Consider the following 12,627-nt stretch of genomic DNA (forward strand, 5'->3'; position numbering starts at 1 on the left):
TTAATTCATGCCATAAAAAGAGATCTAGGATGTGTAGCATAATCAAATTCAGGTTGTGGAAGAACCCTTAATTTTGTAATAACCTGATTTGTGAGTATTTGCTGCACTGATACTATCATCTGCCATTAAAGAGCAATCGCTCTAAGTCAACGCACCCTAGTATTCCCTACTTTGCCTTCATGCTGACTATAGTGAATACAACCATGCCCCTTCACAAAGGCAGCCTTAGACAATCTTACAGCTGAAAATTGATTTTTATTAGCCCGTTTTATGAAGAAAGCATGTCTAGCTCTTGGCAGACATAACAGCTTAACTTAAGATCAGCAGTCTCACTCTGATACAATCACACAGAGATCTAGAGACATAACTGAAGTCCTATCAGTTAACATATCCCTGGCTGCTGCTTTATACATTTTTTAAATGGTTTAGCCATAAGGCTCTAATCCACCCTCCTGGGATCCTGTGTCCAAGGTAACACATCCAGTTGGGAGTGTGCACGCATGCATATGTCAAAACATAAAACGAGTAGCAATCTTCTTAACAAATTAATATGTCTAAGGTGTACATTTACTTGTAACATAATCGTTCCGCTGATTAAAGACTCTGCTTTGTGTACAACCCACCTTGAGCTTTGATGCATTTTTTTTAAAAAATAACCATAGGAGATGAATGGGGTTGAGAACAATAGGATGCTTGGTTTGACGATGGGTTCTTCAGAGGCTGCTCAGCCAGTATAATGCTACCGAAACACATACAAAGATTTTGTCCAATTCTAAATCTGAAGTCTATGTGATAACTGCATATAGAATTCAATACAACACAAGTGCAATCTACAGAAAAAATCCTCTTTATTCTGATCTGTTTTAAATATTTTAATTAAAACTAATCTCCTTTTGAACAGAGTAAACTAAAGTTATTATATATGTACAGGTTTAAAAATAGACACATTTTTATTTTTTTTGGCTGGGTTAATTTCCCCTCTTTCCCATCTGAACTCCACAGTGAATCCCCCTGAGTCAGTTACAACTACTACTTTACACAGTTGAATTCTGCCAGCAATCTGCTCATCATTCTAGCAGATGTTTCTGCTTTCAGGCCACTGGGAGCTTTATTGGACCCACTTCCTTTTCAGCCTAAAAAGGGTATAAAATGTATTCAAAAGTACTAGCAGAACTATGATCCTCCAGTTCCTGCCCCATGTGTCCCCCATAACCTTCTTCTTCTATAAAAGCAGAAGGTTGAAGTCACATTTAAAAATCAGTATCGTCATCGTTCTTTGAGAACTTTCTGCAAAGGAGACGCTCCTGATTCTGAGATACTTTGGGACCACCTGCAGCAACTCAAGCAAATGTCCCTCATGAACACAAAGCCACAGAAGGGCAGACTTTCTAGCAGGTCAGCTCCTGCAAACAGAAAGTGATCACTCTCACCTGAGAACTGCCATTAAAAAAAAGGGTTAAACCACTTACCAACTCCTATTGTTCAGTTTTTTTTTTCTATTTCTAAAAAACGAAAGAATGTTTTCTTTGCTCACCTCAGTAACGTCCATGACTTTGATGGCTGCCAGTTGACCTGTTTTGACATGCCGACCCTGAAAAACAGAAAGAAGAGTCAGCACCGCCATTCCATTTAATCATTTAAACACACACAGAGTAGTACCGTTAAGACAAGATTTCCAGACAGTGGGTTTTCCCCATCCCGGCTTGCCTATTATCTTTCCTATTATTTCATGTTGAAGACAGGAGATAAATACTTTAGATAGCTAACCAAAAGAGTTTCATTTAAAAATACCTACAGAATCCATTGAGATAAATCACTTCTCATTAAAAGGATAATTAGCAAGATTGTCAAATTATAATTAAGCACAAAAGCAATGCATTTGCATTTACCATTCCTTTCCATTTTCTTTAGCATAATTCACACAATCTACATCAATCTCCCATAGCTAGGCAACTGACATTGTAGCCATGTTTATGAGGCAAACTACTCCAGATACTGTGCATTCTAAAAAGGTATCTTCGGAGCACACTTAGGTAAGGCAGAGATTCCTTCAGTATTCTGCATTTATATTTTGCTGTGAACTCTGAGAAACACTGTGTAAACCATGCAAGTCAGACCACCACTGAAAGAGGACATTTTCCTTATCGTCACTGCTTAAAAAACGGGTGGTTTGGGGGGAAGAGTTTACAGGGGAGAGAAAAAAAAAAAACCATACAATTATCTCACTGTAAAATCTTTAGTGATTTTATTTAAAATCTTTTAATATTTTTTTCACCTTAAATTAGTAATACAATCGCTTTTTCACTGAACTGGTTTGGGTATGAGAACAAAAGTAGAGCATCTGGATGCACGGAAGTACAGGCACAGACGTTTGCTGTAGGGAGTCAATAGCCATGTTACAATGCCTGTGTGTTTCTGTGTCCCATGGCATCCTTTCAGCTGGTCTAGGAAGGAGAGGTTAAAGTCAAGTCAGGGCTGGCTACTACATGTTAGGTTAGCCAACCTTGACCTAACTTTGACAAACCCTTTCAGTAAGCCCAGGAGGGGCCTAAACATCCTATCTCATGACAAGAGCCACTGGCCTGGTCCTTAAGGCTCACCAACACAGCTGCCTCCCTTAACCTGCTGCAGGGAAGGAAGAAATGTTGCAATAGACCCAGATAAACAGTGCTTCCCATCTCAGACTCTCCCTCTTCCTCACTGTGGATGGAGTTGAAGCACCAAGAGTCCAGGAAGGTGTGGGGGAATGGAAATATGAAATGGTGGGTAGAGAGAAAAGACACTAAAGCTAAAAACAGAGGGGACAGAAGCTAGATCTGAAAAGGAAACTGAGTCAGAGAAAAGTGAGAAAATTTTTTTTTAAAATAAATCAGAAGTTAATATTAACTCTGCAGGAAAAAACAAACTCTGGAAAAGTGAAGGAACAATATACCAAGACACATGGTAGACAAAGAGTTGCGCGGTTAGAAAGGAAAAGAATAAAGAAAATAACAAACGATACACAGGATGCCATTTATTTTCACGTAAAGTTTTCTTTATTTGCTGCTTTAAATCCATGAGCTACTGATGGCCTGGCCATTTCCAGAAAGAGATCTGAAATTATTCCCAGCCTTTGCCAAGAAGAGGAGACATTCCGCTCAGAGAGGTTAGCCCACTTTGGATGACTAGCACATATCATACTCAGTTCCTCTTGGAAAAGCTGTCCTTCCCCAACAGCTTCAAAAGATCCTGCTGGTCCCTCTGTTGCTCTTTGTCATCTTGAGGCCACAGCAGCTGCAGCGAAGTGTAACTACAACTAACTTCACTCTCCTGATCCTTGGGAAGGGATAGAAACTGCTTTGCCACAAACCTCCTAAGGGACTGTAAAGCACGGGAATTGCAGACTGTGGGAAATGCAGGATTCCCAGCATCCCAGGCCAAATTTAAGCCCCAGTCATATTCACAATATTGTTAATCATTCCAGATACCTTCTTCATAATGTATGGAATACTTCAGATGCTCTGTATTTAAAGTACACCATGGGATTTCTCTGTATGACAAACAGATTTATGCATCAAAACCACAGCAACATTTTGAAGCATTTCTTTTCCTTTACAATATACGTTCAAAGGAAAAAGCAAGCGCTAAATCAAAATATAGGCATCGGCATGGCTTTTTTTGTTCACCTCTTTGCCTTCTCAAGAGCTCCCTTCCAGAACGTAGACTGTAGACTGCTAGTGTAACATTACCTGCTACATCAGGAAGTTTCTAGGTACTACTGTTCTGGAAAGTGCTCGTCAGATTACCATTGCCAGGTTTGGTTTTGGGAAGGCTCACAGAAGAGGTTCTTTTATAAAATTACTTAATATCAAAGAATTATAGATGTGAAGATGGAAGAAATCCAGATGAGCAGGATAGTACCCAGTTCCAAAGACACTTAAAGACTTGGGATTAAGGCCTCATCCACACAGCAGCTCTTTAGCACACGCGTAACCTGTTACACTTACAGCTGGCAAAACCCACTGTTTCCACACTGCACACAGTAAATCACCGTGGCACCATCCCTGCAAGCGGCCCAATGACGCATAGTTTGGTTCCTGTTAGACCCATGGCTATTTTGCTGTGCACCAAAGAACCCCTTAACGACTGCCACTGTAACCAACATCCTCTTCCTGTTGTGTGGTATGGGTGGGGAGGGGGAGGGATGACGACAACCAGCCTACCCACCCCCAGAAACCTCCCCCAGCTGCAGGAAGCTCAGCATCCTCCCCTGCTTCCTGCCCCCATCACTCCTCAGCTGCAGGGAGAGGGGTCACTGTACAGGGAGCTCCTCCTCCATCCACCCAACCCCCGTGCATCTGGACCTCCCATGCCCAGACACCCCTGCCAAGCCTCAACCAGAACCCCCCTAGCCTTCCCCCACTGAACCTCAACCACTGCATCTGGAGGCACCCAGCCTCCAAACCCCCACTCCTGCACCCAGTCCACCACCCCCCAGAGCTCCCTGCACTCCAACCCCCACCCTGATGAACCTGAGCCCCACCCACCCCATTGACCCCCAACTAGCTGCACCGACCCCCACCTCACCAAGCCCCACTCCCCCAGCACCCAGACCCGCCCTGCTGAGACCCCCACACTCAGAACCCTTGGCTGATTCCCAACCACTTTCACCTGGAAGCTCCTACAGAATCCCATTGCCCCTGCACACATACCCCCCAAACAAGCCTCTGTGCATCCAGATCCCCTCCAGACCCCACACTGAGCTGCCTGCACCCAGAATGTTTCACAGAGAATCCTCCCACCCCACACCTGGATCCCTCCCACACTAAGCCCCTCCACACTTGGATCCTGTCATGGTTGAGCCTGCCAGCCCCACACCTGGTGCGCCTGGCACCGAGGGGCAGGGCCCCAAGGTGTTTCTGGGGCAGGCCCAGGCCTTGTGCTGTGTCAGGGTCAGGTGCAGCCTCACCACTGAGTCCATGACCCGAGGCTGGGGAGGCTGCAGGGTGATATCCCACCTTCATACAGCCAGTGGCCTCTGCTCCCCAATGCCATGATGGAGCCTCTGCATTTATTTATGGACAAATAAAACTTTAAAATTCTGCAAAATTCTGCAATACTGTATACAGAATTTTTCATTTTTTGGTGCAGAATGTCCTCAGGAGTAAAAAGGATCATTACTATTGTCTAGGTACCTGAATAACTCTCTGAGACTGCGAACACTATCAATACTACTGCCTCTCTTAGGTGGAAAGGGGAGAGACTCCTTAAAAATTCCCATAGACACCAACACATATGGGATAATTACCCAGAAATAAAACATTAAAGCCAAGAACTCAGCATGAACACAAAATATGGGGTCAAGATGGCGGACACTCAGGTGTAGGGACATATATTTAACAATGATAACTATAAGCAGTTAAGCCAACAGAGCCTCCAAGAGGTTACAAAATCACAGCTGTAGGTTTACTGTGGGTGGACCTTAATGATAAAGTCCTACACACAATTTCAGTCAATTTAGTTCACCGATTGAACTCTCCCACTTCCATGCACCTTACTGACTGCTGTTTTTGATGCACCTACTTCTGTCTTCTTGCTTTCACTTATTTATTTTAAAGCATTTGTTTCTCCTCCCCAAAAAGGAATTCAAGCATTTCTTTTTTTTAAAGACGATTACTCCACGATTTTATTTTTAAATCATCCATTCAGGGCCTAATGCACAGCTAGGATGAGCAAGTCAATGGAGTTTCACCTACTCATGCCAAGTCTTAATCTAGCTGTATTTTTCTTCTCAGTTGTGGTCAGAAAGTTCATATACATATCAAGATCCAGGATAAAAAATTGTGTTCTGATCACATATGCTTCACGGAAAGTGAAGCATACAACAACATTAACTGGATCACATGATGCCTAAGCATGTTCCCAACAGAGCATCAAAGCAGTCTGCAGTTTATTTCTCATCTCTGTGATGTTAAGATATACATACTTGAGAAAAAAAATTAAATATGCAGTCCTTAATAAGTTGCCAAGATATGCATAATGCTATAAATTCCAGCCCTACCTAAAATCTTCAAGTCAGGCAAAACATGTACAGTGCATCTCCTTCTCCCCTCTCACCACACACAGCCAAGTTACCCAGTATATGTACATCAAGTAAGCTGCATTCATTACCCAACATATTGCTGTGCCTTCAGGGAGACTGTTCCTGGAATTCTGCTCCCCAGCCAAGTGGCAAGAACACGCAATATGAGGTGATGCTACTAATTACAGGTGGAAGGCAGCCCTCACTGCTCATAACTCACAGGGCTGGATTATCTTGTGCACCAGGTGCCATTAGCTTCTGAGAAAACCTAACCTATCTTCCATTGTGGAGATAACTATAGGGTGAGGAAGAAAGAGATTTAACTGAAAATGTACCGATAGTTCAACGTTTAACTGCTACAAGATATGCATAAGCAATAGACACTATCTAAACACATTATAAAGTGAACATTGTGGTTTCATTTTACTGGATTGCTTCCCTAAAGCAGTGCCCTTGTGCTAATCAGTTTTTCCATTATGTTTCTCATTTAGTGGATTCTGATATACAGAGTCCTAACAGCCTTGGGCAATATGCAGTGCTGCAATACTAGAGTATCACTCTACAGTATTCTAATGGTTGACGCCTTCAGGCAATGCTACTGTATTATTCCAATTTGTGCTTCCAATACAACTCCTCTGTCACAGATAGCAGCTCTCAGGTAGCCAACCTCATGCTGAGTACCTTAAACCTTACTCACTGAACACACAAAGACCTGCAAGGAGCCGCTTCTCACAGAAACATGGAATCTGCCCATGCAAAAAACCAAAAGCAAAGCCAAGGGCAGGTCAAAGTAAATGTAACTGGCAAGGAGAGAGAGAGTGTTTAGGAAAAAATTAAATAAACCTCATCTGTGGAAAAAATGAAACGGTCATAAGCAAGAACAACAAGTTACATTTCTAGTTAAAACAGTATTACTGCTAATGATTTGTACAGTACTTTACAGAGGAACTAATTAGCCCTCCTAACACCAGCTATGCAGATAACTATTATCCCCATTTTACAGATTAAATGAGCATGAAAGTTCTCAAAAATTAGCAAACAACCAATGCTAGTACTAAGGCCTAACAAATTACTTCAGAATCTGTACAAATAATGCAATTAAGCAGAGAAACAAGAAAAAAAGGTTTCAGAGTAGCAGCTGTGTTAGTCTGTATTCGCAAAAAGAAAAGGAGTACTTGTGGCACCTTAGAGACTAACCAATTTATTTGAGCATAAGCTTTCATGAGCTACAGCTCACTTCATCGGATGCATTCAGTGGAAAATACAGTGGGAAGATTTATATACACAGAGAACATGAAACAATGGGTGTTACCATACACACTGTAAGGAGAGTGATCAGATAAGGCAAGCTATTACCAGCAAGGGGGGGGGGGGGGGAGAGACCTTTTGTAGTGATAATCAAGGTGGGCCATTTCCAGCAGTTGACAAGAACATCTGAGGAATGGGGGGGGAGGGGCGGTAGAAACATGGGGAAATAGTTTACTTTGTGAAATGACCCATCCACTCCCAGTCTCTAGTCAAGCCTAAGTTAATTATATCCAGTTTGCAAATTAATTCCAATTCAGCAGTCTCTCATTGGAGTCTGATTCTGAAGTTTGGTTTTGTTTTGTTTTGTTTTGTTTTTTTTTGAAGAATTGCAACTTTTAGGTCTGTAATCAAGTGACCAAAGAGACTGAACTGTTCTCCTACTGGTTTTTGAATGTTATAATTCTTGACATCTGATTTGTGTCCATTTATTCTTTTACGTAGAGACTGTCCAGTTTGACCAACGTACATGGCAGAGGGGCATTGCTGGCACATGATGGCATATATCACAATGGTAGATGTGCAGGTGAACGAGCCTCTGATAGTGTGGCTGATGTGATTAGGCCCTATGATGGTGTCCCCTGAATAGATATGTAGACACAGTTGGCAGCGGGCTTTGTTGCAAGGATAGGTTCCTGGGTTAGTGGTTCTGTTGTGTGGTGTGTGGTTGCTGGTCAGTATTTGCTTTAGGTTGGGGGGCTGTCTGTAAGCAAGGACTGGTCTGTCTCCCAGGATCTGAGAGAGTGATGGGTCGTCCTTCAGGATAGGTTGTAGATCCTTGATGATGCGTTGGATAGGTTTTAATTGGGGGCTGAAGGCGATGGCTAATGGCGTTCTGTTATTTTCTTTGTTGGGCCTGTCCTGTAGTAGGTGACTTCTGGGTACTCTTCTGGCTCTGTCAATCTGTTTCTTCACTTCAGCAGGTGGATACTGTAGTTGTAAGAAGGCTTGATAGAGATCTTGTAGGCATTTGTCTCTGTCTGAGGGGTTGGAGCAAATGCGGTTGTATCGTAGAGCTTGGCTGTAGACAATGGATCGTGTGGTGTGGTCTGGATGAAAGCTGGAGGCATGTAGGTAGGAATAGCGGTCAGTAGGTTTCTGGTATAGGGTGGTGTTTATGTGCCCATCGCTTATTAGCAATGTAGTGTCCAGGAAGTGGATCTCTTGTGTGGACTGGTCCAGGCTGAGCTTGATGGTGGGATGGAAATTGTTGAAGTCATGGTGGAATTCCTCAAGGGCTTCTTTTCCATGGGTCCAGATGATGAAGATGTCATCAATGTAGCGCAAGTAGAGTAGGGGCATTAGGGGACGAGAGCTGAGGAAGCGTTGTTCTAAGTCAGCCATAAAAATGTTGGCATGCTGTGGGGCCATGCGGGTACCCATAGCAGTGCCGCTGATTTGAAGGTATACATTGTCCCCAAATGTAAAATAGTTATGGGTGAGGACAAAGTCACAAAGTTCAGCCACTAGGTTTGCCGTGACATTATCGGGGATACTGTTCCTGACAGCTTATAGTCAGTCCATCTTTGTGTGGAATGTTGGTGTAGAGGGCTTCTACATCCATAGTGGCCAGGATGGTGTTTTCAGGAAGATCACCGATGGATTGTAGTTTCCTCAGGAAGTCAGTGGTGTCTCGAAGATAGCTGGGAGTGCTGGCAGCGTAGGGCCTGAGGAGGGAGTCTACATAGCCAGACAGTCCTGCTGAAAAAAAAGGCTAAACCAAGTTCTCTTTTGTGAACTATATATGTTTTCTTCTGCCAACTGTATTTAAAAAACAGTATTAAATAATCAAAAGGAATGAAAAAAATAAATTATAGGCATAAGGACAGGGCAGGATTCTGTGTTGTGCCATTAACTCTTGACTTCAAAAAGCCTCAGAGCACAGAAGGCCGACGTACACCTATTCTTTACCTTGCTTTAGAAATTACTGATCCAATCTTCTGTATTAGGGAAACATGATGATAGCGTATTTGTGTATCATGCCATGCCCTGGTCTCTGTTTGTGACCTACGAAAGGCAGACTGTCCGTATAAAGCTACCCTCGTAGTCCCATGTTTCCTATGACACCTTCACCATCTGAGGCACAGTATGGAAAGCAGCTCTGTGCTCCGATTTAGTGTTATTGTTTGTATTACGCTAGTATCTCCATTGCGGTAGGCACTGTTCTCACATAGTGAGAGAGGCAGTAGCCGACACGAAGAGATCACTATCTAAACAGACAAGGCAAGAAAAAGATGGGAGGGGAACAGAGGCAGCAACGTTCCAAAGGTGTCATAGTAGATCAGTAGCAGAGCTGGGAACAGATCCCCAGTCTCCTGACTCCTAAGGCAGTGCCCTATCCACCAGACCACACTGCCTCTCACAAGTCACCAAGCAGAATCGTTATTCATGTTATCTACTGCTAGGAGAGAATCAGAATCCTGAACCCGGGTTCTGGCAGATGGATCATCCCAGAAAGTTGTTTCTTGGATTTGCCCTCAGCGGCTTTTGTGTCCAAATCTTTGCTGTTCCTGTAGAGTAGATTTGCCCAGCAGGAGTCAAGAATGAAAACGGAGACTGACGTCAATTTCATTCTACTGGGAAAGCAGCATGTAGGTAAGTGACCCTGGAATTGGGGAAAGAGGACAGTGATGGGAGAAAAGGGATGAGGGATCTAGTCGCTGCACACTGAGGCAGTGCTGGGCCCATTACTCCCCAGCCCTGTCAAGTAAAATGCTGAGGAGTGAGAACACACAGGCAACTCTGTGTGCTTTAAGGCTCTGTATTCAGCAACTCGAGAGCAGCAAAAATATACACCATTAGCAGGTGGAGTTTGCAGAATCCCTCTCTGCCAAACAGAAAGAGCTGATGAATGTTAGGATATTCAGCAACATCTGCAGCGAAGCTGCAACGCATTTTGCATGGTCCTACACCTTCAAACCATCTGGAAAGTGCAGCTAGATCAGAATGCACCTTCCCAGAAGGCAGGCCTGTACTCTGTGAGCAGCACTGACCACCAGCTGAACTCTGGATGAAGTTTAACATCTCAGTTTTGCTCTATTTAAGTGTTTGGGGTCCTGCCAACTTCAGAAATCTCACGTGACTGGGGCACACAAGCCACCACATGAGGAAGGAAGGGGTTAATGGGCTACTAAAGCCCAAGTAACCCAACTTAAGGCACCTGGAGCAGGAAGCAGGCTTCCAGGGAGAGGCTTACAAAGAAGAGCCCTGCTCAGCTGGAAGGGAACAGGCAAGGAGAGCAGATGCAGACCTCTCACTGTTGTGGAGAAGGCTGGCTAGGGCCAGGGACTGGTGCCTAGCTGATCTCTTGGAAGAGAAGGCAGAATTTATGTTTACTTTGCTTCAGGCTCATTCTGGATTTTCAGAGTGCCTCCGAAGGAGTGGAACTGTAAGTGACGGAGCCAGAGGGCAACCCAGAAGACAATGGAGGGTGGGAAGAGCAGTCGGCAAACTGAGGCTGAGTGGCTGCTGCAGTCCATAATATGCCTTAAGGGAGCGCTCTGATCAGGAGGTACTGTAACACCTCCCGCCCCCATCCCATGACTCCATAATCAACTGAGGCACTTGAGCAACCAGCCCACTGATTTAAATGGGGGAGGCTGGCAGCAAACATTCTTAGTGAGGAGCCCCCTTTGGATTTCACTGCCTCCCTTTATCCACTAAAGCCCAGATGTAGTGACCTTCAGGAGACACGGTCCGTCTCACTTTCCCGGGATTCTACTAGGGGCAGGTCCATGCTCCCCCTCCCCCCACATCTCTGTCCTCTCGGAGAAGGTGCCCCACCCACTCCCCACCCCAACTGTTCTTTAGATACATGCTACTACTGTTTGTGCTTTTACATTTTTAAAAGTGTTCCTAGATAATCTGATAGGGTCAGGACTGAAAAAACTGGAATAAAATACCGGTAAGGGAACTCTCTCGCCTCCCACATATGCGCACTTGGCTCAGTGCGCTACTAGCTTCCTCAAAGAGCGCTGGCCACAGCTTCCAGCAGAAAACTCACCTCTGTCCGTGCCACTCCCTGCTCTCACATTCAAATATGTCCTTCACCATATCTTTAAGAATTAACCATTTATTAAATCCTCTACTTCTAACACTGATTCATTCCTGCTGGCATGAACGTACAGTCTCTTTACACACTACAATCTATTGCAGACAACTATAATTAAAGACAGGCCTATAAACAGGATGAAGAACCACAGAAGCAGCATTTAGATCAAAATGAAAAACATAGCCCACACATTCAGAATAACGTGGGCTACAGCCATTTAGGGCCCCATAAGTTTCACTGTGTTTGATGTCTATATGCCCTTTTTCATCCCAAAGCACTTTACTAATCTGTGTAGACCACCACTATTGAAATGAAGATACTTCTGGGATGATGGCTGTAACCAATCTGACAAAGACATACAGCATGGTCATGGAGAACAGGGAAATATAGCCAAGGACACCAGGGCAAACTGCTACTCCAACAAGAAGTGACATGGGAACTTAATTGATCAAACAGAGCAGACAGGACTAAATTTAATGGTATTTTTCTAAAACATAGTGAGAGTCATGCTGTACTGAATATATCTACCTCACAACAAAGAAAGGTTGAATCCAACCAGCTAGTTCAAAATATCCTCACTCAGACTGGGGGAAAAAAGGGTGAAGGGCACTTCTCCAAGGAAGAAAGATCTGCCCACGTGACTCACCAGAATCAGGTGTTACTCAGAGTAGTTTATGTAGATATTCAAAGTATGATCATGGAGCTCCCTGAGCTCTTTGATCTTGGCTCTCTTCGGTGGGACTCTAATATACCCAAGAGCTCCGCCAGACTCCTTGCACTTGGCCCCTTCTTGGTTCAGGAAAAAAGTAAATGGTAGTGTATCCCAATCACCATCCACTCGTGGCAGATTTGTGACCCTCTCGGTTTTTGTTTTTTAAAAGACTGAAATAACATTGACATTTACATCACTACCACCAGACATGCAAGTTCACTCCTCCCTCAGATAAATGGAGCAGTTAACATCTTTTGTTTCAGGCTCTCTGCAGACAAACATTTGCGCTGTGGTTACACTAAGCTCATATTTTTGAGATTTTCTTTGCAACCATAACAGCTGCAGATTTACCTTCAAAAAACAAATAAAAACAGATTCTGAAGAACAAGATACTAGCTTCAAACTGATACTGGTATGGGGTATCAACATGTACACACTGTTTCCAAGGCATAGGCATAGATGGCATGCAAGCCAGCCTCAACCCAGCTTAGGACAAAA

At 43.8% G+C, this 12,627-nt stretch overlaps 1 protein-coding gene across 1 annotated transcript in view; it reads right to left on the minus strand.

The window, feature by feature from the left end:
- Positions 1 to 12,627, minus strand: part of MAP4K4 (mitogen-activated protein kinase kinase kinase kinase 4) — a 233,415-nt gene that overhangs the window by 130,923 nt on the left and 89,865 nt on the right. The window contains 1 exon segment of the mRNA XM_077807105.1: positions 1,535 to 1,591. Within this exon segment, the coding sequence (XP_077663231.1) occupies positions 1,535 to 1,591 (57 nt within the window).

The sequence above is a fragment of the Eretmochelys imbricata genome, chromosome 1 (genome assembly GCF_965152235.1).
Source record: "Eretmochelys imbricata isolate rEreImb1 chromosome 1, rEreImb1.hap1, whole genome shotgun sequence".
NCBI classification, from domain to species: Eukaryota; Metazoa; Chordata; order Testudines; family Cheloniidae; genus Eretmochelys; species Eretmochelys imbricata.